Source organism: Theropithecus gelada, chromosome 8 (genome assembly GCF_003255815.1).
Source record: "Theropithecus gelada isolate Dixy chromosome 8, Tgel_1.0, whole genome shotgun sequence".
Classification (NCBI taxonomy): domain Eukaryota; kingdom Metazoa; phylum Chordata; class Mammalia; order Primates; family Cercopithecidae; genus Theropithecus; species Theropithecus gelada.
In genome coordinates, this window is record NC_037676.1 from 63,797,454 (window position 1) to 63,825,269 (window position 27,816).

General features: G+C 38.3%; 1 protein-coding gene across 9 annotated transcripts in view; it reads right to left on the bottom strand.

Annotated features, from left to right (window-relative positions):
- The window catches only part of ASPH (aspartate beta-hydroxylase), a 222,139-nt gene that overhangs the window by 98,931 nt on the left and 95,392 nt on the right, over positions 1-27,816 (bottom strand). For 7 of the 9 annotated variants that reach the window (XM_025393202.1, XM_025393199.1, XM_025393197.1 and 4 more), the window contains one exon: positions 22,958-24,701. In XM_025393202.1, the coding sequence (XP_025248987.1) occupies positions 24,694-24,701 (8 nt within the window). In that variant the 3' untranslated portion in view covers positions 22,958-24,693. Of the gene's footprint in view, positions 1-17,531; positions 17,574-22,957; positions 24,702-27,816 lie in introns of those variants that run through there. The other 2 variants (XM_025393195.1, XM_025393196.1) reach the window with 1 other exon arrangement.

Consider the following 27,816-nt stretch of genomic DNA (forward strand, 5'->3'; position numbering starts at 1 on the left):
TCAAGGTACATATTGATAACTTAGAAAGCAAGAAAATACCAGAGAAAGATAATAACAATAAAGCTGATTTTGAGAGAAGATAACTAAAATCGATACTCCACCAGACTGATTAAGAAAAAGACACAAATAAACATAAATAGCCAACATCACGAATGAGTCAGGTGATATCATTGCAGATTCTATAATTATTAAACAAATAATAAATATTATAAATAATGTTAGGTCAATTAACTCAACAAATTAGACGACATCAACACAATTCTTGAAAGACACAAACTACCCAAGGTTACTCAAGAATAAACAACCTGCATATCCTATATCAGTCAAATAAATAAAGTTTATGGTTAAAAACTTTCCAAACACAAAATAATAGGCCCAGTCATCTACACTAGTGAATTCTACCAAACATTCAACAAAGAAATAATACATAAATTCTTAAAGAGAAGGAGTTGTTTCCCATCTCCTTCTGTGAGGTCTGCATTATTATGAAACCAAAATCAGATAAAGATACTTCATGAAAACAAAACTACTAACTGGTATCCCTCATGAACACAGATGTAAAAAAATTTTTATCAAAATGTCAGCAAATCCAATCCAACAAGATACATAAGGAAAAATGCATCATGAGTTTTATCTCAGAAATGTATTAATGTATAGTTGTTTTAACATCCGGAATCAATCAGTGCAATTTATATTATACATAAAAATGAAAAAAAAACATATGATCATAGGATCATTTCATTAGACATTAAAACAGCCTTTGGCTAAATCTAAAACCAATTCCTGAAAAAAAACTTGAAGCGGTGTAGACATAGAAAGAAACTTTCTCAATCTGATAATGAGCATCTATGAAAAATCTAAAGCTAACATAATACTAAATGGTAACAGACTGAATTCTACCCTCTCCTACCCCCAAAATCAGGAAAAAGACAAAGACGTCCATGCATAACTTCTCAGCATTTTACTGGAGGTTCCAGCCACTGAATCTGGGAAATGTAAACTAATGCGTAGGGACCTTAAGCGGATCAGTGGCTCCCAGGGTTGGAGAGGGGCACAGAGGAAGAACATCCAGGAGAGGTCACAGAGCAGCACCAGGAAACTTGGGATCACTGGATATGGTCATTATATGATTGTGGTGAGGGTTTTACAGTTTCATACGTGTCAAAACTTATCAAACTGTATGCTTTAGGTGAAGTCTATTGTATATTAACTATATCTCAGTGAAGTTGTTATAATAAACATATAAAAATATAACCACAATACTGTTACCATATCTAAAAAGAAATTCATGGCTGGGCGCTGTGGCTCATGCCTGTAATCCAAGCACTTTGGGAGGCAAAGGTGGGCAGATCACTTGGGGTCAGGAGTTCGAGACCAATCTGGTCAACATGGTGAAACCCCATCTTTACTAAAAATGCAAAAATTAGTTGGCTATGGTGGTCGGTGCCTATAATCTCAGCTACTTGGGAGGGTGTGGCAGGAGAATTGCTTGAGCCTGGAAGGTGGAGGTTGAGCCGAGATTGCGCCACTGCACTTCAGCCTAGGTAACAGAGACTCCATCTCAAAAAAAAAAAAAAAAAAAAGAAAGAAAAAAAAGAAATTTGCAATAATTTCTGAATATCATAGTTGGATACTGTCACTGAATAATCAGTGTTTACATTTCCCTGATTGTCTTAAAAATTTATATTTTTAGAGTTTGTTAATTTGAAATGGGACCTACACAAGGTCCAAAGACAGCAATTGGTTTTGTGTGAAACAAACGAATCAGAACTTCCTGCAGAATCTCGTGAGATATTAATGTCCATTCTTGTCTATTAAGAAATACTGAATAGAAAAGGGCCAAAATCATTTTAGGACATCCATAACTACTGCTACACAGAAAAAAAAATCCAATCTGGAATATGACAATCTGCCCTGACCTATTTGTCTAAATTTCTCCATTGCATTAGTTTGCTTATTGGATTCTCCAGAACACGATGTGTGACTGTTTTCAAACCATTTTGACATGTATTTATTGAGTGCCTCACAGGTATTATGCTAACTAGTGTGGGGACACAAAGATAAACAAGACAATCCCTATCCCCAAGTCCTTCACACATTAGAAAGTGGTAGGGGGGAAGTAAATTAATGACTAGAATGAAAGATTGAAAATGATCACGCAAAGTAAGAATTACAAAGTGCTCTGGCAACAGAAAGAAGCAAAGGATTACCACTAATTGGAAAAACAAGGAAAGAACTAAGGAATGACAGAACATTAGAACTGACTCTTGAGGCACAGATCTAATTTGGAATGAGGTAGACAGCGAAAAATATTTCAGATAAAGGGGAAAGTATGTACGTATAAATGTGAAAAGGCATTTTCAGGGATTTGTGAAAAATCTTGTGGAATTCTATAAAGTACAGGGACATGGATATTAGGGCCAAGGCTACACAGGTGGCTTACAGCCAAATTATGGGGTGCCTTGAACAAAATTCTGAATTTTGACTTTGCTCCACAGACAATGTGGTATTACTGATGGCTTCAATGAGTGAATGTATGAATCCTGTCTTTCAAGAACTTTCTCTTGTGGTAGGTACGTATATGCAGAAGGGTGAAAACTAGAGGCCAGAAGACTCCCTGGATGTGATACACAAGCCTGAGATGTCACAGGGCTGAGGCAATGGTAGGGCAGAAAGAGAGAGAAATGGTGAAATTCCTGGCTAAACTAAATGGTTAAATTTTGGGGGGTGGGGAAGACTTAAAAATAAAACTCAGGAAAATTTCGATTTAAAAATATCAAAGAAAAAATTAAAAATTATAATTTCTTATCAGTAACACTGACATTCAGACAAATCAATTTCACCTGAATAAAAATACATGAATTATTTTTATTACATTTACAGATGATCAGGTTTTTTAACATAATGTACTACCGAGCATACTGTCACTAGAAGGAGGTGACATTCCAACACATCGCAGATTATTGTCAGCCCAAAAGATGTGATATATGTTGTGATCTCTTTTATGAATAATGTGCAGTTTATTTTTATGCAACAGCACACCACATGTTTTGGTTGTTAACAGATGGCAAACTCTTTTTACCACGGTTTTAAACTTGCACACTGGGAATGAAAACTATTTATACAGTAAACACTTTAGCGGATCCTATCTTTGGACAAGTTTAATTAAAGAATGAGAGACCAATTGCACAATCAAGCAGACTCAGGGGAGGAAGCAGGAACTTGCTTCTTTGCTGAATACATTATTTTTTCCCAGCAATTTAAAGCATACATGGAAATTAATGGCACTATTGAATTTTATAATAAATCCCTTAAGCATTTAGCTTTTTTTGTTAGCTGTCTCCAAACTCAGTGTTAATAAAGCTGTAACACCCAAGGTAGAAGGAAAGCATAACTTACTCTTTAATGAGATGCCACTACAAGCATTCCTCAAATAGCTTTCCAATATTCTCATACCTTATTCAACTTGTAGATTTTCATTTTTCACATATAAACACCTCCTAGAAAAACATCCCTGAAGAACCACCACCCTTCTCTTGCACTTAAAGACACTGGAATGTCATGTGGATAAAGTGTATCACAGTCATTAAGAGCCTCTTAGAAAAGGAACATACACAAGAAATATCACATTACTCTTCTATTGCATTTGGACTTAGGGATAACATGCATTTTATACAAAGTGATCATTGGAGGGAAAGTAATGATAAGAGTTGCTCATATCTGTATAGCATGACATCAGTGACAAAGCCAAATGGCCATCTGACCTGCACAAAAAATGCAGGAGTGCAAGTAGAATTATCTCCATGTTTTACACATGGGGAAAAAAGCTCAGAGAGGCCAGGAGACTTGTTCAAGATGAAACAGCAAATAAGAATTGGTAAAGCTGATTAAAACTCCTAGTCAAGAACCCTTTCTACTGTACTGCAAGAATTTTCTAGAATTAAATAAGTGATTTCACACTAGTAGGAGAAATTCATACGGCTATAAGGAAAATACTCACTGATAAAATGGTAATAATGGCTACTCAAAAGCTGAAGCAGGCAAAAGAAGAGGGCTCACATGAGCCTTGACCTCCAACACCACATTCAGTCACACACTTTAATCTAAAAACAAAACAGATCAAACCCCAAACTCAGACTGACCAAGAATGGAAACCTCTTGTGTATTTCCATGACACTAGTACCAATGCACTAAGTGTGTTTGATACTATTAATCTAAAAGGCAATTTAAAATATTCCTCATTTTTCTTTCTAGCAAGTCTCTTCACTTGTATTTCATAATCACAGAGAAATACTCCAGTAAGAGCATTGTCAAGCTATTATCATACTTCTCAGGGGGTAAAAGACAATCCGCCTTTGGCCTCCTTCCTCAGAAGGCACAGAGGTATGCAATTAATGGAGCAACAACACATACCCTGCTGGGTCCTATACTGCTTGACTCTTAGGACTGTCTGGAAGTGCCATGAAAAAATATACTGCAGAGAATGCACATGTATGCTCACAGCAGCAGTTAAAAAGCAAAGATACAGTATGAATCAAAGTGACAAGGCCCAGAAATTAAATGCTCACCCAAGTTCATTGGTTTTATGTTGAAGCTATAATTTGCAATTAATGCTACTTCCACCCTATGACTGGCTGAATGACATTAGTAATAACATCACTAATATGATGATATAAATGCACAAAGAAGTCAGTGATCCTTGGGGGAGAGGAGCCAAATTTCAATGAAGCATAAAAATCAAGGTTATTACCTGAAACATAACTTTATCAAACCTTGACTTTTATGTAAAGGGTATCAGTTAAAGGCATCACACTGTATAAATAGATTTTATTCACTTTTATTTCAAGTTTAAAGTGTGCTTCACACAACTTTAATCAAGTTGATATTTTAATTGTGGTAGCTGGCCCACCCCAAAGCCTTCAGATAAATAATATATACATATAATCGTAGATTAGGTTTTAATTAAATCCATTACTTTAATTTCGTTAAATTATTATGAAACAGGAATGGGACAAAGAGGAGAAGGCATCATCAATGTACTGATATAGCAAAAGAGTAAAAGTCAGTAGATATTAGAAAAAAATGAATTATGATAATTTTCCCAAAAAGTAGTGGTATCAAGGATTTTTAAGACAAGACTCTAATCTATATAGAGTGCATAGCCCATGATACCCAAGTAAGTACTGCTCTTGGAGTACTGCTGGGCTTGCTGTGAGCAGAAACACCTGTGATATTTTTTCCACATCAACTTATCACACTTCAGTATCTGAGTTCACAGGGCTCTTGCATGGGTGCAACCCTCACCCACTATTTGAGGACCAGCTCAAATGTCATCACTCCATGAAGACTCCGGTTGCTTTCCATCTCCTGCCAGCAGTGTGTCATTTCCTCCTGGTGTTCCCACAGCATTTCGTTCATAGTCTCTACCTCTTTACATTGTAGAGTACTACTTGCTTTGCTTTCAGAGGGCTCCGCAGAGCATAGCACATAAAAGGAGCCCAAATATTTTGCAAATTAATACATTATCCTTCTTAGCTAGAAGCTGTTATCTTCTTTATTCAGTTCCCCCTTCCATTCTTTAAGAAGGATCAACATGTCAAGGGATGGCTGAAGTCCCAGGACATGGTGCAAGCCGCCTGGCCTTCACCAGACACAAATGAATCCCCTGTAAATGAAAGTGTGTCGGAATATATATAATTCTTTCTCCTACTCCGTTCATCCATGCACGCTGACTTTTAAAAATGAACCCAAAGGCAAAAATCAGTGTTCTCTGATTCTACCATGACCAACTCAACAAACGTATTTATAGTTTGAAATGAGTTTAGAATTCACAATATAAATTGCTATATATTCACCTTAAGTGGTTAGCATATCTAGTAGTAAATAATTTAGGAGAGGAACCATGAAAGAAGTACCGTTATGCCCTCAGTAATGTTTTCTTATTACTTTAATAATAAGAGTGAAAGGAAAAAACAACAACATTCTTTCTGGCATGAGAGACCCATGACTGGGTCTTGGCAGTGTCCCAGGAAATACTGAGTACCTTCTGAGTACAAAGCACAGCTAAGTCCCTTCGCAGAAAGTGAACCAATGAAGTGGAATGCATCTGCCATTGATTATTAGGGTTATGTTTTTCCTCAAACGTCTTCATCCTATATAGCAATATTTCTTCAGTAAATGACATGTCCCCACATACATGATGAGGATTTAATTAGTTGCCTCAAATAGTTAAGCAGCAAAAATCTTAAAGAGGATAGTGTCTGCCCTCAGCTGCTCAAATGAGGGTGGAGAATGAGGACAGCAATAGGGAGGAGGATGGGGGACTTGAGCCAATGGTCAAGCGGGTCTCTCCAGTCCAAGGTCAGAGGCAGTTGCTGTCTTTCCCAGGCAACACATTTGCAGCACTGGGAAAGGCTCACCTTTCTTCCAGCACTTGCTGGCATCAATGCAGTAGTAACTGATGGCATCAGAAAAAGCTAGACCTTTGAAAATATCATTGATAAAAATCTTGTTCTTTCATATCTGAAGTTTGAGCACATGTAGTGGCAACTGAGAATTTGTTAAAATTAGTCTTTTAGTCCTGATTCAAATTTGCACGGTTTGGTAAAGGAATGGAGCTGAGTGAGGTGAGAGTCTGCTGACGAGACAGAACGTGGGCCATGAGATGAAAAGGGTCTACGCCAGAATTCAGGCTGGAACAGCTGCCTCGACTGTCAAGCCCGGTATTCTGTCCACACCATGAGAAGGAAGTAAGGTTTCCTCAGCTCCTCAGTACAGCTAGGTTTGCTTACCATTTGTGGCTCATACGGTTATCTTTAAAATAGCTGTTTAATAAACTTACAATTTTTTTTTCATACTACAGGTTCAGCTTTTCTCAAACAATCCTTTGGTTGGCATTATATTTTATTTAAAAACCCCTTCAAATGGGATTCAAATATTGTCAAAAAATGATTTCTGAATCAGGTGATGCCAATAACAATTTTTAGTTAAGATGGGCCTGATACACAGACCAGACTGACTAGGTCAGCAGCGCATGTTAACTAACACTTCTCAGCCATGACTACACATGAGAATTATCGCACCTAGAGCAATGAAATCAGAATAGTTGAGGGTGGGACCCAGGGCACTGTCTGAACGCTGCTCCATGTGATTCTAATGCGCTTTCTTCTTCCTCTTCATCCACTGGGATCCATCCTGCAGTCCTTTGATGTCACTGTGCCTGGCCAGCAGTGACACAGAGCTGGGTGAGACTAGCAGGCAGGTAGGGGTGGGAAATGCTACGGTATACAGTGTGCCTAAGGAGAATCTAGTTTTGTTTGGGTGCATTACTGGTTTCAATAGCAGTTAATTATCTATATATTAGCTTCAGGTGTTCCAGATGGAGGGCGAGGAGGAAAAGGGAAGGTTGGATAAAAGCATTATGGCAGGTGATACACTACGAGTGCGGCTGCTCTTCTGGCACTGAGCTCATGCCCTGCTACCTTCATCCTGGACCAGCTCCTAACGACGTGGCAGGGCTAGCGACGGGGCTCTCTGTGCTATTCCAGTACTTCTGAGGATCCAATGCTACCCCTCCACGTGGAAATCCTGCTTTCTGTCAGTGAACATCCTCTGCTGGCAGCTTTACTTGTGGTCTGTTCCAGAATCCCTGTGAGGCTGGGTTTCTCCATATTTCTGAGATAGATTTGCCTGCTGCCTCCTGCATGGCCTCCAGACACTGCCTGTGGGAGATGCCTAATCTTCGTTCCACACTCACCCACCTCTCTGTCACTGCTGACCAGGCATGGTAGCAGCAAAGGACTATGGGATGGATCCCAGTGGATGAAGAGGAAGAAGAAAGAGCATTGCAGCAAAGAGGAAAGGCATGACTGACATTCATGGTATTAAGGAAAGGTGGTAGACTGGCTTCCCAGGCAGGATGTAATAAAATCACTCAAAATAAAACAGAATTTGATTTATTTTCACCATTACTAATATTTTCCTATTGTCAATATATATTTGATTTTTAAGTGAAAAAACATAAAAAATATGGCAGGAACTACCGCTCTAAATGCCACTGGACCTACCATTATATTAGAAGAATGAAAAGTGCTATAGGGAAGAGGTCTACAGGGCTCACACTAAGGTAATTTTCAGTAATGCATTTTTCAAACTAAGGTACTCACCAATTTGAAGTTTAAATAAATGAATATATTCAACAACTCACAGCACTGTCTTTTTATGGCACATTTTTTGAAAGCTTAATTTTAAGTGAATTTAGGCATATGTGGTTAAAGTTAATCTTTAATTTGCCTCAGTATGCAAATAGACAATGTGTTCATAAACAATGAAGTGGATTGCTTGATTTGAAGGAGAGTCACATCTTCCATCATTTAAAAAAATTACAATCCTAACAATCATTTTAAAACATACCAATACCTGATTTTTTTTTTTCCTTAAGAAACATATTTTACTTTCCTGCTCACATTGTCACAAGCATTACATAAATTAGCTTTGTAAAATGTGGAGTGCTCCATGGGCAGCAGTAGAATGGGATTTTAATGATAATGAGGAATTTGCTACTATTGTCCTGTGGTGTGTTTGACTGAAGATGCACTCTGGTGAAAACAGGTGTCCTAAATTATCACATGTACTACACTATGGTTAGAAATCGTGAAATGAAAAATAAAAACAAAGAGAATGTGTATTTCAACACAGCTAAAAAGCTCTACTATATTTGCTAAGACTGATGATATATGCTGAGCTTATTTCAATCACTAAAATTGCCATAATTAAACTTCTCTCTAAATCAGGCTTGTATGAGAGTCAGAAATCTTGTATAATTAACTTATCTGTGGAAGTAATCAGACAATAACTGCTGGTATATTTTAGGAACCACTAAAACTACTGTAGCTGTTGAATGTAATGACTATAATAAATCTTTAAGAGCAGTTATCTCATAACCACTTTTCACAGCTGCAAGGGTGGACGGGAGACAGTTTTTTCAAAGTTTTTCCTTCAGTTGGTTTAATTGTGGTATTGCTACATTGCTCTTCTACAACATGGAAAAATTACTAGGCCTAGTGGTTAGCTGGAACTGAACCACCACCTGTGCTGCAACATCTAGGCAGGTTGTTGTCAATGAGGAATACCTAGTGTTTCAGGACTGCTAAAGACAAGGCTAAAGCTTCTCCAGTGGGCAACAAAAAGACAAAGACAGCTCTAACTAGGCTAACCATGCACTAACTAAGTTCAAGAGAGTGATGGCTTGATCAAGCCCATGTGCGTCTGAACGGACCCTCAGAGACTGAATGATTGCAACTTCATGACAGGTGTCTTTGCAGCCAGGCACTACAGTTCTCATCTCAATAAGATGGATGAATAAATTTTTAAAGGAAAGGACCACACTTCATACTTCCCAAGCTCACAAGCCAAAGCCATCCCTCGATTACTTACTTTCCACCTTCATGGATAGCCCCAGGGAATCTGGTGAAAAAGCTAGCAGAAACTTGAGGGGGATGGATTAGCTATAATGACTTCAAAAGCAAATCATCCCCAACTTCAGCACCTTACAACAGCCATAAACATTTATTCTATTTCACAAGTTTTTTGCTATATGGACACAGCTTCTTGTATACCCTCATAATGTAGCAGCCGGTTTCCTCCAGAGTGAGCGATTAAAAGGGATTATCATAAAAGCTGCAACATCTTTTATGAGTTAGCCTTGGAAGTCACACTCTGTCACTTCTGCAATATTCTTTTGGCCACAGAGGTCAGCTTTATTCAATAGACAGAAAACTACACAGAGGCATGAATACCAGGAGGCAGGAATCACTGGGGGTTGCCTTCGAGGCTGACTACTATATAAATCTATCCCCAGAAAGAGCAGCTTCTGATGAAATGTACAAGTTTGTTATGTTTTCTTCAGTGCATTTCCCCATACAGGAGATAGAAGTCCTACTGGCTTGAGGTGTAAGAGGGCAGAACTTGGGGTTGGCCAGGCAACTGAAATTTAGATAGTGAATCCCAGAAGCAAGGGAAAATTCCAGAAGCAAGTCTCAAAATCTGAGTATGAATTCTACTCAAATCTTTGGCAAACAAATAAACTCTGAAGGCACGAGACACCTCCAACCTTGCTGACCAGACTTTAAACACAGCAATTAAAAGCTAAAACTCCTGAGCAGAGATATTAGCTGCTTTACACTGTTGGAGAGCCAGATTTTTCAATTTGAGTCCAGCCAAGTTAACTGTCTACTACACACCAACAGTCCTTAGACAGAACAAAACAAATTCCAAAGTTGATATAACAAATTATATACACCAAAATTACTAGATATGCAAAAACATAGGAATCACCTGACCCAGTTTTCAACCAAAAATTACTAGATATGCAAAAACATAGGAATCACCTGACCCAGTCTCAGAAAAAAAAAAAAAGGAGTCAACTGCAGCTGCCTGCCATTGTGCCCAAATATTGGGTTTATTAGAAAAATACTTCAAATTGTTGATTATAGATAAGTACAAAGAATTAAAGAAAAACATAGTATTAATGAGTAAACAGACATGGAATCTTCATAGTGAAATGGAAACTACAAAAAAGAAGCAGTTGGAGATCTAAGTTGGAAAGAACAGCTAAAATGAAAACTTTACTAGATGAGCTCAACACAGATTTGAAATGGCAGAAGAAAGAGTCACTGAACTTGAAGACAGAATAATAGAAATGCAATCCAAAGGGAAAAATGATTAAGAAATGAACAAAGTTTTCTCTTTTTTTTGAGCCGGGGTCTTGTTCTGTCACCTAGGCTTGAGGGCAGTGGTGTGATTTCAGCTCATGGCAACCTCTGCCTTCAGGGCTCAAGTGATCCTCCCACCTCAGCCTCCCAGGTAATTGGGATTACAGGCACACACCACCACCTGGCTAATTTTTGTATTTTTAGTAGAGAAGGGATTTCACCACATTGGCCAGGCTAGTCTTGAACTCCTGACCTCAACTAATCCACCCACCTCGGCCTCCCAAATTACTGGGATAACAGGCATAAGCCATGGTGTCAGGCCTAAAAATAAACCAAGTTTCATAGACCTGTGGGACATTTTCAAGCAGTCTAATATACATGTAATTATAGTCACGAAAGTAGGGGAGTGAGAAAGAGGATTAAAAAAATGAAGAAATGGAGCTGAAAGATGTTTAACTCATAAGATTGATGGGTAAGGCTTAAACAAGAACCCATCTGAAAATAACTTGAAATGTAGCAAATATGTTAGTAAATACTTAAAGTTAATTCATACTTTGACTTTTCTGTTTATAACTCTTCCTGCCCACCATTCAGGCTATTTGCATCTTATAATATCACTATCAGATGAAGGGGCAAGAATGAAAGGGAACGAGGTTAGTCACATTTTTTTTCATACTACAACTATTTAGTCAGCACCCCCTATCTATGGTTAAGTACCACTAGAATAGTGTGATAATTAATTATATTTGTCAACTTCGCTAAGCCATGGTACCCAGATATTTGGTTGAACATGTCTGGATATTGCTGAGAAGGTATTTTTAGGTGAGATTAACATTTAAATCAGTAGACTTTGAGTAAAGCAGATTACTCTCCATAATATGAGTAGGCCTGATCCAATTAGATGAAGCCTTAAGAAAAAGTCTTATCTCCTTCCAAGGAAAAGCAATTCTGCCTCTAGACTCAAGCTGCAACATCAACTCTTTTCTGCAGATTTTGGACTTGCCAGTTTCTATAATCACATGAGCCAATTCCTTATAATAAATCTCTATCTGTATCTATTTCTATATCTATACACATACACACATCCTATTCATTTTGTTTCTCTGGAGAACTCTATAAACTCTCATTAGTTTAAGGGCAGAAGGGTCGGTCATGGTTCCTATTCTTTATAAGCTTTTTGTCTAGAAATTAAAAGGAAAATTCAAAATATGTGGTAATAAAAAATCTGTAAGCACAAGGCATCTTGGGAACAAAAAGAGAAACACACTCTCTGGTCTGGGGTAGGAGATGGGAGTGCAGTCAGAGAAGGCTTCCTGAAAGGTAGAACATCTAAGCTCAGTTTTAATAAATGGGATTGATAAAAGGGAAGTGGAGCGATTAGGAAGAGCATTTTGAACACAGGGAAGCCATAAGCGGGGGCTATCTCCTGAGATGCGTCATGTGCTGCACTAAGAAGTTTATTTTTTATCATCAAAGCAATAGAGAACTTTGTTCAAATATGTTATATACAGTTGTAAGAATCACAAGGAAAACTTCATTGAAGATTTTTTAAGTAAGAAAACTTCTGAATGACACTTGATTATTAACTATGTCTGTTATGTTCTTTATGATCACAGAAAACTAAGAACTATCCATATGAAGTACCAGTTGCACCAAGCTGATTTACTGACTGTAATACAGCCATCTCCACCTTTTTATAAGTTGCTTTGCAGATGTGATTTCTGTTAGTGTAAATGTGATTTGTTTTCTAGCGCCATCTGGTGTTTTGTTAGGGCACTGATTATGACTTTTTAAAAAAATACATAGAGTACCCAGGAAATCTTTAAATGTTTTAAAGACATGTAAATACTGTTTACACATATTCTTAATTGTAATGAATAATTTAATAAGATATTAAGTATAAGTCTAAATAAAAAAGTTCAGGAAAAGCCTACAATAAAAATACAATTTTTTCTAACACCCACCCACCTACGTGCACACATGGATACATACAAGCAAAAACACATTTCCTTTGCTCTTCAAATTTCTTTAAAGGCTCACAAATCCCAACTGATAACTGATCTTTGATAATATACTAAATCAGAAACATATTGCACATTTTTGTGTTCGGTGAATTTGTCAAAGCATCACTTTTCAGGTTAGCGTGAATTCTTTTTTCTTGAGTCAGGATCTTGCTCTGTTGCCCAGACTGGAGTGCAGTGGCGTGATCATAGCTCACTGCAGCACTGATCCTCCTACCTCAGACGCCTGAGTAGCTGGGACTATAGGCGCATGCTACCATGCCTGGCTAAGTGTTGGGTTTTTGTTGTTGTTGTTTGTTGAGACAGTATCTCACTATATTGCCCAGGCTGGTCTCAAACTCCTGGCCTCAAGCGATCCTCCCCTGGCCTTCCAAAGTGCTGAGATTATAGGCATTAGCCACTGTGACTGGCCATAGATCTATATTTGACCTCTTTCACTCCATTATCCCACCCATTATCAAACCCTACTAACTTTATATCCAAATATATGTAGAATTTAACCAGCACTTACCACCTCTACTCTACATTGTAATCCCGGTCATCATCATGTCTTGCCTGGACCACTGCAATAGTCTCCTAATTGGTTTCCCTGCTTCCAGTCTTGCACCCCTATAGCTCGAATGAGCCTTTGAAAACATAATGCAATCATATCCATCTTCTGCCCAGAATCTCCCAATGGCCATCTCACTGGAGATAATACACAAGTTCTTACTTTTTTCTTCGAAGGCCTATGTGATTTGAACCCTTGACTACTCTGCTCTCATGCACTCCTACACTCTCCTCTCACACATTCTTTGCCAACAATCGCCTCCTTGTTAAGCCTCAAGCATGCTAAGCACACATGCCTTAAGGACTATGAAAATGCTCCCCAAGTCTCAGAACTCTTCTCCCAGACAGTGGTGCAGCTCAGGCCCTTGCCTCTTCAAATCTCTGCTTAAAAGTCACCATCCAAGAGGCCTATTACACAGCAACACCTCCTGCTCATTCTGTTTTCTTTTCCTGCCTTATATTCCTTTTCACACTTAACACTGCCTGTTATATTTTAATTTTTTTAAAACTACATATCTAGCCCACTCTCTTCCCTATACACACTGAAATGCAAGTACAATGAGTGCTGTGACTGTTTTATTGACTGTTTCAGGCCCAGTGCCTAAAACAGAGCCTGGACATCGTAAGTACTCACTATGTACTCAATAAATGGATGAACGCAAATGACTGTTTGAATTTGACATCTAACAAGCCATTTTTGTATTGGGTTATTTTGTGGTTCACACATTTTGTGACCGTGGCTATGGAATATGTGGGAAAAGATGACATCCAGTGGGGAGAAACTGATATCGCAATTTTATCTAAAACATAAAAACAGTCTGATTTGACTTTTAAGTAACAGATGTCTGCAAATGAGGGCCTATTTTGCCTTAAAACATTTCAATTTCTGTTATTATGAAACTAAAGTCTGATGAGTGAAGGACATTCCATTTTTTTACTACATATTCCAGATACGTAATGTTTCCCTTTCCCTTTTCCCTACCATATAACAGCACCATATGAATCGATTCGGTAAAAAATACATGGAATTTACACAGCTCACAATTTGCTCCAACAGATTTTTAATAAATCTGTGATAACATTGATTCATTATTTATTTTAATTCTGTCTATTCCTGCATTTCCCCCTTAATAAAATACTTTAGTTACAAACATATTTTGGTTGGTACTGATCTAAAGTGCTAATTTTAAATGGGGGGAGAGTGACAAACCAGTCAACAGAAGCTGTTGCAATGATTCTCCTTGCAGGTTCCAGAGGTCCCAGCCCCTACACTCCCCTGGCAAACCCCCTTTAGGATCAGAGTCCCTGGAGGTCAGACCTGTGCACCAAGGATACCTGGCAGTGCAGGGGAAGGTATGGGCTGCTAAGGCTGGAATGGGAGGTCTGGAGCATGAGGGGCAGAGATGTGAGGAGCTCACAACCGCAACCATCCTGTGAGCAGCAGATTTGGGGAGGGTTTGCAAGTGTTCCTGTTTTTCTGCAACAAGCCATGCCCACCATTCGGACTCCCTGTCCCTCCCTTTGTAAGAATGCATTACAGTGGACCTCCCAGAAGCAAACCAGTCAATGTGTAAATGAGAAAGGGCTCTGTTTGGTACAGAGATGTGCATGGGCTGGGTACAGTGTCCACAGCATGAAAAAAATGTCCAGACTTCCACCATGGTCTAGTCTTTGACTTTCTCTAACTGTATCTTATACACTCTAGGCTTGTTCAGGTGCTCCAGCTTCTTGGGCCCTTCTCTCCTGTCTCAGGACTTTTGCACAAACTGTTCCTCTGCTCAGAGTGCTTAGGTTTCCCTAACCTCCTGGGACGCCTTCTTCCCTGACTCACAGCCCCTTCTGCCTACGGCATGCTCTCCTGCTTTGTTTCCTCAGAACTCTTACCACAATTTCAGTCTGTGTGTGTACTGCTGGTCTCCCTATTGGGATGTGAGCTCCCTGAAACAGGAACCTGGTCTGTCTTGCTCTCACCTGCAACCACTTGTCTAGAACAACACCTGGCATGTAGTTGGCACCAAATATTTAAGGGGATGGAGTGTGTTTTGAGGGGCAAAGATCAGGAGTCAGTTTTAGACTTGTTAAGTTTGAAGTGATTATTACACATCCAACACATTGAAGTTATCAGGCAGACACCATGTAGACAGCTGGACACACCAGTCTAGAGTGCAGCGAAAAGACCCAGGCTGTGGGTAAATTTGCCAATCTGTGGCATACAGAGGCATTTAAAGCCATGAGATTAGATGAGATCATTAAGGGAGTGCGTGTATATGGGGAAATGCTCTGAGGACTAAGTCTGGGGCACTCCAGTGATTAATGGTCAAGGAGATGAGAAACATCCATCCAAAGAGCCTGAGAAAAGCAAACAGTAGAGAGCAGGAGAAAGACCAAGAGAACGTCATATCCAGCAAGCCATGTGAAGGGAGTGTTTGAAGGACAGGAAGTGATCAAGTCTATCAAAAGCTACTGATTTGCCCCTTCTTGCCTTGTATTTTCTCATTAGCATGTATCACTATCTATTACAGTTATATCCTAAATATATTGGAAGATCCAGGAAGTAAGACAGCAGACAGTTTGTTAGAGTATGATGATCGAGCTAATCTCAGTGATCTATAAAACAGAGCCAGCGAACAGTTTCTGATATTGAGGAGAAAACTTCAGAATTACACAAATTATTTACAAATGCATAACTAAATACTAGAAAGAAACATCTAAGGCCAGGCACAGCAGTTCACACTTGTAATCCCAGTACCTTGGGAGGCCAAGGTGGGAGGATCACGAGGTCAGGAGTTTGAGACCAGCCTGGTCAACACAGTGAAACCCCATCTCTACTAAAAAAATACAAAAATTAGTTGATGTGGTGGCATGCGCCTGTAATCCCAGCTACTCGGGAGGCTGAGGCAGGAGAATTGCTTGAACCGGGGAGGAGGAGGTTGCAGTGAGCCGAGATCATGCCGTTGCACTCCAGTCTGGGTGATAGAGCGAGATGCCATCTTGGAAGGAAAGGAAGGAAGGAAGGAAGGAAGGAAGGAAGGAAGGAGGGAGGGAGGGAGGGAGGGAGGGAGGGAGGAAGGAAGGAAGGAAGAAGAAAGAAAGAGAGAGAGAGAGAAAGAAAGAGAGAGAGAGAAAGAAAGAAAGAAAGAGAAAGAGCTAAAAGAAAGTTAGGAGTGGGACTTGGGGATATGAAGTAGTAGGGAAGAGGACTGCTGCTATTTATTATAAACCTCAACTTTTAAAACTATATCCTTGTACTACTTTGACAAAAATTAAAAACAACTAGTTAGAAAAACATTTTCATGAACTAGAGGCCTACTTCTCAACTTGTGGGCTGTGAAATTACAGCCAGAGGCCAGCAACTCCACATGCTCACCAAGTGTCATCTGCACACCAAGCAAGGTCTTATGCACCGTATGTACAAGATACATATGTACATACTGCTTTCATCACTACAAATTAAATTAAAAGCATTCCTGAAATTGTAATAATATTCAATCATTAAAGATCATATCATTCAACTGATACTAAAAATAGCCACTATTCTATGATCATCCATATACTTTTTTAACATTAAAAATAGTTCTTCACTCTGAGTAAGTTTAGGAACTCCTGTGAAAGCTGAACTAAAATACTATGGGTTATTAAATTTATGAGACTGCCTTTGTAATAAACGTTTGGAAGGCAGAGATAATTCTTTCTACATAGCTATAACTACGTTTCCACGTCTTTCCAACAATTCAGAGTTCCTTGAAAAAGATATCATGTTCTAGGAATCTTTGGATTCCTACACTTAGTACAGTTATTGACATACAACAATAAATAATATTTAATGTATCTTAAGTGCTTTCCCTGTTAGCTATTGCTTTAAGCACTATATATATATTTTCATTTTATTACTATCATGGAAACACAGCCTTCAGAAGTTGGTACTCTTACGATTCCTACGTTACAGAAGAGAAAACTGAGGCACAAAAGTTAAGTATTTTTCCCAAGGACACATGAGTGTGAATGTCAAAACTAGAATTAGAAGCTATTTAGAATTAGAATTGCAATCTCTTTCTGTGCTTTGGCTCTTAATGTTTATGTAAAATATTAATAAGTGGTCGATGATAAAAACATTGAAATAACAAACTTAGAAGCAAATTCTTCTAATTAGTGACATAAAATAAAATTATGTTATTCTTCGATGGAAAATAAAATCATGTTATTCTTTTCCCCATGTATATTTTAAAGGCTGTTTATTTGACAATCTCACCTTTTGCTTTTTGTTCTGGATCTTCTGTTGTTCTATTTGTTTCTGAAAATTAAAGACAAAACATAGTAAGTGCTATGCAAGTCACCATTCAGTATCTCAAAATATAGGACAATATTTAAATGAATTCAATAAGTATAATCAAAGAAAAATATATTTGATCATACAATTCAATTTTCCTAAATCCTGAATTCATTACAAATGAAGTTCATTAGAAAATATCAAGATTTGGGCATATTTCAATTACTTATACTAAAAGTCACCAAGCACTGACTAGGCACCAGGCTAAGTACTCCTTGTCTATAAGGTAGGGGAGTTGGAGTGGGTGATATGCATCAACTCCAGGTGTCTCTAAGGTTCAAAGATATGTGGGTGGGGAGAAGCCATCATTAAAGCTTGTTCAATGTTGTTATTGTCTCTTAAAACCAGAAAACAACTTGAATAATTGATATCATGTGCTTTAAAGGAATGCAGCATGTCACACTACTTGGAATATTAGTCTGCTACTCTAAGGACTTCACATATACACAGATGATCCATTGGGGGAGCTTGTGCTGACGCCCAGGTGAGAAGCCAGAGATGAACCCAAGACCCCACCTGTGTCAGATGCACTAAGTAAATCACAGTCAGTGTCTCTCCCACAAATAGAATTACCTAGGACAGTGACACCCACCAAGAGCCTAGACTAGCCAAAGAACATCCACCCCTCACAAGGAAAACAACAGCATATGAGCTGACCATGTGTTTTTAACCTCATTTGTGCACCTATAACTTCACATCAGGATGAGTGTGCAAATTAGGATCTAGTTAATTTTCAAGGTAATCAGTTGATTACAGCCCTAGTAGGAACTTATCTGTTCTTTGGGTATTTCTAGGAACACGGGCGTATGCATATGGGTTGGAGTGGGAACAAGGCAGAGTCTGGGAGACTGATAAAAAATCAGACTCTGTCCTCTCCCACAGAAGCTGCTTGAGGATGTCAGTGAGATCAGGGATGCAGTCAAGTGAACATTGACACGGATCACTCAATTTGTTGGTGTTTCCCACATTCATTCATATAAAACATTTCAATTTGGGGAGATGAAAAGTAAATCTGAGGCTGGTTTTAATGCAGGGAAGGGTTTTTTATAAGTCAACTCTTGTTCCATAAGAGGAAGAAAAGGGAACTAACTTTGAAATCTAGTGTACCAGGCTAAGTGCTAAGCACATCATTTATGGATTCTCTTGTCTTCTCACACCCTTGGAGAAGGTCTTACCTCCCTCTTTGTGCACAGGAGAAAATAGATGGCTGAGAAATTAGAGTCCCCAAAGTTATCAAGGCCAGCAGTTTATACAATTCCAAAGCATATGTTCTTTCCACTGAACCATTGTGTACCTTTCTTCAAAGAGAAATAAGGGGACAGAGAAGTGCCAGTCTTGACTTTTGCAAAGAGTTGATTTTATAAGGTTGACAGCACATACCTCCTGGGCAGTGCTGCAAGAATAATGCAGGATTTTTTTTTTTTTTTTTTAAAGGACTTGTAGATCTTGGTAGAATGTTCTAGAATTTCTGATCTTTTTAACTATAACCTCTTTATTATAAAGTTAGGTTGCTGAACTAGACCATTCAATACCATTCATTCAGCAAATATTAACTGAGCACCTAATAATGTCTGCCTGGCACCCTTGTAGTCATCGGATATACAGCAATGAAGAAAAGCATAAAAAATCCCAGTCCTGAAGGAGCTCTTTCTAGTGGGATCAGCATTACCTGCAGGAACACTGCAACCCTCCATATCCGCCAGTCATTGCATATGGCTAATGTGATTAGAAAAATCAAGCGTAAAATGCAAGTTTCTAACTGGACTAGATAGAACAGGTGGGTGCTGGTCATGAAGGGGAGTTTAGGGCTCTCCACAGATCTTTCCACTCTTGGGAGGGAAATAAGGAAGGAGGAGTGGTTTGAACTGGTCACATTCCAAATAGAAGTGGAAGGTGCTGATCCTGATGTGGGAGGGCCCTGGCCAAGTCTCCCCACGTCCTCTGGACTCACATCCTCCCAGGAACGTGGAGGGTGAGTGTGGTTGGACATATGCCCAGAAACAAGGGCCACCATCTTTCTTCCACTTCCCATGCTGTATTTAAAAGGGGGGTGGCAGTCTGACCTAAAGCCTGACACAGATCATTCCAGGCCCCAGGCCAAAAGCTCTCTTATTCTCATTCTTGTCCTCTTCTGTCCTTCACCTCACATCAACAAGCTGAGTTCTGAGACTCCTTTCGGATATGGAGAAAATACACAGAGAATACGTTTTAGGCTCTATGAGTTTTATTGCTTAAATTTAGCTTAGGTAAAGGAGCTTTCTATGAGATTCAGCTTACCCCAGGAGCATTCTGCAGCGATAATAATGAAGTGCTACTTTGCTTTATTCTCTGTACCTACGCTTCTCTGGAAGATCTCATTTGAATCTCACTGTGCCAAAGAGGAAAATGACTTGAGCCCATATTATATGCAGGCATTGTTCTAAGCACTTAACACAGACTATCCCATTTAAACTTATCATCATTCATAGGAGGTAGTTATAATTTTACAAATACGGCAACTGAGGCATACAGAGGCTAAGGAATCTTGTCTAGGGTTACAAAACAAACAAAACCAATTTCAGAAGCTACATTCCATACTACTTTAATCACACTCTATATCCCAGTAATGGGGAATTCATTAACTAAAGGGAGCTATATGCTCAGCCCACCCCTGAAAATTACAAAAGTACAAGCCCACATGTAACTCATAGTTAGTGTTTAAATATTCATATTCAGAAAAGAAAGATGTTACACTACTCTTTACCTGTCTTAATGTTACTTTTTTTCTCCTTTAAATATTTTGTCAGAACAATAAACACCTTACTAAAAAGAATAGGATATGATATTTAAATGCAACCACTAAAGCAAATCACTTTTGTGGATTTTGTGGATTCAGATATACTGTACTCGGTCAGGCACGGTGGCTCATGCCTGTAATCCCAGCAGTTTCGGAGGCTGAGGCAGGCAGATCACAAGGTCAAGAGATTGAGACCATCCTGGCCAACATGGTGAAACCCTGTCTCTACTAAAAATACAAAAATTAGCTGGGAGTGGTGGCGCGTGCCTGTAGTCCCAGCTACTTGGGAGGATGAGGCAGGAGAATTGCTTGAACCCAGGAGGTGGAGCTTGCAGTGAGCTGAGATCGCACCACTGCACTCCAGCCTGGCAACAGAGCGAGACTCCATCTCAAAAATAAACAAAAAACAGATATACTGTACTCTATCATGTTCCAGCACTGCGCTAACCTGCTGGCTGAGCAGTTCTTGCTGGACTCAACATACATTCAAAGCGAATTTCCACCCAGGCCTGTGCATCCCTGTGGTAATGAGTGCATTACCACACTGGCATCGGTTCTCTCCCTGCACCTGGACATGGGACTCTGCTCTATCCCTGAGCGCCCACACTGACCAGTCCTCATGTCACAGCTTTCCAGTCCCCTTCTCTCTCTACTAGCACTTCCTTAGCTCATGCTGTATCACCATCACCTATTACTAGTAAGTTGCCTAACCATCTTCCAACCCATGCTTTGGCCTCCCTCTAATGGCTTCCACCTCGCACCAGCTGCCTGAGAGTTGCTCTGAATACTGCTGTGTCACCTCGGGCCAGCAGGCACCCCACCTCTCTGACCTTGGCTTTGCTCACTTGCAGGCAGGAGTAATACTTATCTGCTGAGAAAACTCAGCTCCCTGACATGTGCGCACAGTACTTAGCTGAGTGGGTGCTTCAATAAAAGTGGGTCTGCTTACCATTAGTGTTCATTTTTGTTTCCTCTGGACATGCTGGAGCTGAAAACAACCTGTTCTAGAAGCCCAGGGACTTCTTCCTTATTTAGTTCTCCTTTTCTGTCCAGAGAATGAAGACTGGAAATGGAAAAGAGAACTTTCCATGCCCATTTCTGCCCTTCCATCCTCTCACGATGAAATTAATATCCTCCCAACATGAAGTCATGTATAAGGTGGGGCAGTAGTTCTATTTTCAGTCTTTTGAGAAACCTAATTTACACTCCTGCTAACAGTACATGAGGGTTCCCCTTTCTCCACATGTTCACCAGCATTCATTACTGCCTGTCTTTTGATAAAAGTCAGTTTAACTCAGGTGAGATGATATCTCAGTGTAGTTTTGATTTGCATTTCTGATGATCAAGGATGTAGAGCACCTTTTTGTATACGTGTTTGCCATTTTTATGTCTTCTTTTGAGAATTCAGATCTCTTGCTCATTTTAAAAATCAGGTTATTAGATTTTTCCCTATGGAGTTGTCTGAGCTCCTTATATATTCTCATTGTTAATCCCTTGACAGATGGGTAGTTTGCAAATACTTTGATGTATTCTGTGGGTTATCACTTCACTTTGTTGTTTCCTTTGCTGTGCAGAATCTTTGTAACTTAATGGGATTCCATTTTTCCGTTTTTGCTTTGGTTGCCTGTGCTTTTGGGGTATTACTCAAGAAATCATTGCCTAGACCGATGGCCTGGGCAGTTTCCCCATTGTTTTCTCTTAGCAATCCCACTGCTAGGTATATATCCAAAACAAAAGAAATCAGCATATTGAAGAAATATCTGCACTCCCATGTTTATAGCAGCACTATTTACCATAGCCAAGCTTTGGAATCAACTTAAAGGTCTGTCAACAGATGAATGAAGAAAATGTGTGTACACATATAATGGAGTACTATTCAGCCATAAAAAAGAACGGGATCCTGTCATTTGAAACAACATGGATGGAACTGGAGGTCATTACGTTAGGTGAAATAAGCCAGACACAGAAATACAAACATCATATGTTCTCACTAATTTGTGGGTGCTAAAAATTAAAACAATTGAACTCAAGGAGGTGGAGAGTAGAAGGATGGTTACCAGAGGGTGGGAAGGGTAGCTGGGGGAGAGGGGAGAAGGAGGTGAAGATGGTTAATGGGTACAAAAATATAGTTATATACAATGAATAAGATCTAATATTTGATAGCACAACAGGGTTACTATAGCCAACAATAATTTATTGTACATTTTCTATGCCTGTATTGAAATATCTCATATAGTCAAATTTATACATCTACTATATACTCATAAAAATTAAAAACTTGGGGGAAAAAGGTGCAGCAGGCTATCCAGGGAATAATCAAAACTTCTAGGTGCAGGGCAAAATCTACAAAGGATGGATGCAGGGGCTATTTAATTTTAATCTTGCCTCCTGGCAATGTAGCATGATAGTAAATGTAAAATAAGCATTATCTATTAGAAATACGTTAACTGGCTGAAGGTATTCCTTTGTGCTTTTAGTAATCAAAAATGCTATAATCTTCTAAAATACCAGTAAGGATAAAATGAACTGATTTTATTATGTAACAAATTAAAAATATCTTATACTTCAAAAATAATGACAATATAGAGAATTCTTCTGTATTTTATTGCACTCAACATTTAATAGAAGACATTTACATTATTTTTAGAAAATCCATTGATGTTGCACAATGGCACATATTTGTAAAGACAAGGCTCATTAATTCAGATATTTGGAATTAAAAAGTATTTAAAGTTAACCACAGCATAATGAATCCTCAACGTCCAGAGTTCTATAAAAATCCAGTAAAACTTATTTTACTCGTTCATCAGTTTTATGTCACTTAGTTTTCCTAAAAAAATATGGCTTTATAAAAAGTAGCATTCTATAATTCACAAAATGAAGAGCTTTATTATAATTTGAGTATCACCTCTGTATCATCCATATCACAGCTTTAGAAAATTATTGCTTTTCTTATTATCTTATTATTTCAGGTTTCATTACACATTGAGTACCCATGCAGGACTCACTACATTGTATAATAACTATGATCTATAGTGATAAAAATATAGAAATCTCTTTTCATTTTAACCCTAAAAGCAGGGGGGAAAAGTCACCTTATCTTAATGTTAACAAAATCAAGATCTACCCCTAATATATCAATCAAACCACTTCTTATGGCTTTGCTTATAGTTGCTCATGGTCCTTTCAAAATGATGTGGTAGCTACCTTCTTTTCTGACAAAGGATTATTTTCAACACAGCAATTATTTCTGAGCCCAAAATAAACCACATTAAATAAAGAAGAAAATCTTCAGTGTAGAAAGAAAAAGGCTCATCGCTGTGAAATAGCAGCAGGCATCGGGCTCTGTGAGCTTTTCACACATCCTCAATCAACCCAGCTCGAGGCGTTACTGAGTTCATCTAGTAAGAGCACTGAGCGGTCTCTAGTGCTGCAGGGAAATTACTTAATTAGCCAAAGGCGGAATAATCTTTAAGTTATGCACCAGTAATTTATACAGATTTTCTAAAATTTAAACAAATGCTGAAGAGACTATAGCTATTATACGATTAATCTAAGGTGCTAACAAAGCATTTTTGCATGATAATAGTAGGGTCATTCTTTTTCCTTGTGTCTTAACAAGGAATTTCAGCTTTCCCCTCTCATTTGAATAAATAAATGATAATTTAAAACTTTCATTGAAATATTAAATTTTTCTAATTAATCAGCTAAAAGTTACAACAATTTCAAAAGTGTTAATCTGAATACCTGAAGCTAATGTAGAAATTTTTGATAAGAATATCAGTGCAGACATATACAACTCAAATCTTCACAGCTAATGATGATCTCTGTTAGCGTTCTTAGGAGTGCTAACACAAAGTATTCTTAATAGTTTTTAAATTATGTTTAACGCAGTTTACACAAGTCAGTCCAACAGTTAGTGCTAATTACTAATAATATATGCAAACCCTGCCAACACAATTGCTGCTACATCACCAATATAATTATTAACTACTATCTGAAAAACACACATAAATTCAGGTAAGACTAAAAGCTATGTCATAAAAAGAAAAAAGAAATCCAATGGATCCACTAATGCTATCAAAAGGGACATGCAGGAATGTAACATGACATTTTTTAGAAACGTGTGTTTCTAAAAAGAAAAAAAAATACACTAAAATGCCAGTGGACTATAATTCATTCAAAACATCTTTAGTGTTCCTTCCCAAAGATCTTGATCTGCTCAGTAATTGCTTCACAAGATCTATCACAGCGAGCGTATGGTTAGGCTGGTCCTCCTGTGGTGGTAGGGGCAGTCTTTTTGAAGCTTTAAGTATCTGCAAAAATAAGGGGAAATCTAAATTAAAGGACCAACCAGACATAGACTGTGAAACTGCTTCATTTTCATTCTACTTTTTAAAAAATCCACCAACAAAGTAATTTTTTTTTTTTTTTTTTTTTTTTTAAGGACAACTTGGTAACAGAATAATCAACTACCAAAAGAAGCTCCTGGGGATGACTTGCAAAGCTACTTATGAAAATCTGAGGTTCTTTAGAGCACTCGAGAATTACAACTGAACTGAATAATCTCAATCTTTTAAGAAACACAGCATTAAATTTTTCTTCAATATTTTCACTCTATTAAAAAGAAACAGAAATCTAGTATGGTATTTGAAAAATAAACACAAACAGTTTCAAGGATCAACTGGACACTATAAGCTGCATTTAAAATATATTGCTTTAAAAATTAAAATAAATTTAAAACATATTGATAACATAAATGGTTGACAATAAAAGTATATAAGTATTTTAAAAGAAGTAAAATTAATCCCTATCCAAGTTTTTACAACTTCTTTTTCATTCTTAACTTTAGTATCTGATTTGTTTTACTATTGCAGCATTGGATTTGTGTTACAATTAAACTAGAAAAGGAGCTGGTACACAGAAAGGCCCTGCAAAATCTTGATATAATTTTTAAAGCTGGATTCCAATATTTCCTTTCTTCTTTCCTCCTTTCCTAACAATTTCTATCTATCTATCTACACATAAGCAACCAAAACTTTTTATGTAAGTGGAATTGTTTGAGAACTAGACATTTTATGTATATCTTTACATATCCAACATAAATGAATGCTTATATTCCCTCAAAAAGGCAGTACAAAAATATTCATAGCCGCTTTCTTCATAGTCAACAAATGAGGAAAAAAAAAAACTGTGTCCGTTAACATTAGGATGGATTAAAAACTGTAGGAAATAGTTACGAATTAGAGCAAATGACTACACATAACAAGGTGGATGAAACCACAGACAAGATGTTGAACAGAAACAAGTCGCAAAAACAAATGTGTGTGTTTACAGATCTTAAATTCAAGAGCAGACAAAACTAATCTACAATGACGCAGTTCACAAGAATGGTTACTTCTGGCTGGGGTATTACTGAGAGGTAGGAAGAGGAAGACATTTCTGGGGTGCTAAAAGCTTTACATCTTTTTATCTTGATCTGAGTAATGGGTACAAGTATATACACATGGAAAAATTCAACATTTAAGCACTTCCACATGTGTAAATTATATCCCAATAGAAAAGTTTTTTTTTTAATGAGTTTTAGATTGTCTTAGCATTCAACAATTTTCTGGACTTTGATTTAAGAGGAAGATACATTTCAGAAGTACCTTGGGAAAATGGAAAGTTGTTCAAAGTATAACGATGAGTATTCATAAAAAGGCAAATAAACTAAAAGTTCTATGGCAATTTTGAACAATTCCACTAAATGTCTGAAGACCCCACTCATAAGTGGTTATGGTGTAAATCTAACATCTCCAAAATCAGGACTGTCATCTCTTTTGCTACTCTCCATTTCCTCCTGCCTTCTCTCCCTCCATTAACATTCTGCCATTCATTCACAAGGACTCAAGCCAGAAATGTAGGAACCTGGACTCCTCTCCCTCTCCCATCAAATTATTTCCAGCCCCAGTTTACATGAAATCAGACACCTTTCCATTCATTCTACTACAGCCAAGCTCCCACCATTTTAGTTTAGCCTATGGTAGCTGCCTCTTACTAGTCTCTACCTCCTTGCTGGACTAACTGTTTTCAAATTGAGATTCGATCATGTGACTCCTCTGCTTGGATTTTTTCAGTGGCTTCTTGTCATTTTTAGGCACAGATCCAAATTTTTTTTTTTTTTTTTTGAGACAGGGCCTCACTCTGTCACGCAGGCTAGAGTGCAGTGGTGTGATCATAGCCTACTGTAGCTTTGACCTCCTGGACGCAAGGAATCCTTCTACCTCAGCCTTCTGAGTAGCTGGGACTATAGGCATGTGGCACCAAGCCTGGCTATTTTTTTTTTTTTTTTTTTAGAGATGGGGTTTCACTGTTGCCCAGGCTGGTCTCAAACTCCTGAACTCAAGCAGTCCTCCCACACTGGCCTCCCAAAGTGCTGGCAATACAGGCGTGAACCACTGTGTCCAGCAAATCAACACTTTTAAACATAGTATATAAGATCCTCTGAGAAGAGACACTTGCCTACATTTCCCCTGTCCTCTTTCACCCCTGTCTGGCACGCTGTCATGGCCTTTGTGCTCTGTAAGCTCTAGCTTCCTCTGCTCTCCTCCTGCCAGCTCCTGGAGCTTTTTATCAACACCTCAAAACACCTAAAACTAGCACAAGGACATCTGGGAGGCTAACCTCATTCTCTGTCCCACCCCTCTGAAGCGGGGTGAGACATCTCTCCTTCTGTGTGTTGCTGTCCACAGCTCTGAGAAATTAATTGTACTTATTTTACTCCACCATGTACCCACAGGACTGTGAACCAAGCCAGCACAGCATTGTCAATCATGTATCTTCACTGGCCAGCACAGAGCCTATACCACAGCAGTTGCTCAATATGTATTTTTTGAATAGATGATCAATAACAACAATATATATATAAAGCACTTATGGAATATTAGCTACTAAGAATATAAAGTCAATTTCCCCCTTTGCCCCAGACCTCTGGTGTTGCTAGCCTAAAACCGGTTATAGGCCTTACCGATCAATGTTAAAAAACGCTGGGTGATGGGGAGACCTGAGTGAAAGTTCTGGATGGATGCAATGGAGTGAAACCATTACCACTGCTAGAATACTCAGCAGTGGGATAAGTTGCAAGTGGCATCTCCATTTTTAAAGAGAGGAGCAGCAGAATTACCCAGGAACCATGATGCTCATGTATCTCATTCTGAAGAACATAATTACATAAAGCATAAACTGACTTTTAAAATTCTTTTCTGGCATGGTATAACAGAAAAATAGTTAATAGACTCGGTCATATGACCTAAAGTATTGTTTGAGAGGAAATTTTACTCCAATGAGCTTTCACAAGTAATTCCTTCATAAGTCATTCAATTTGTGTTATGTATATTTATGCTGTCATATTGCTACAAATATGCTGTATGGTTTCAAGTAAAAATACGA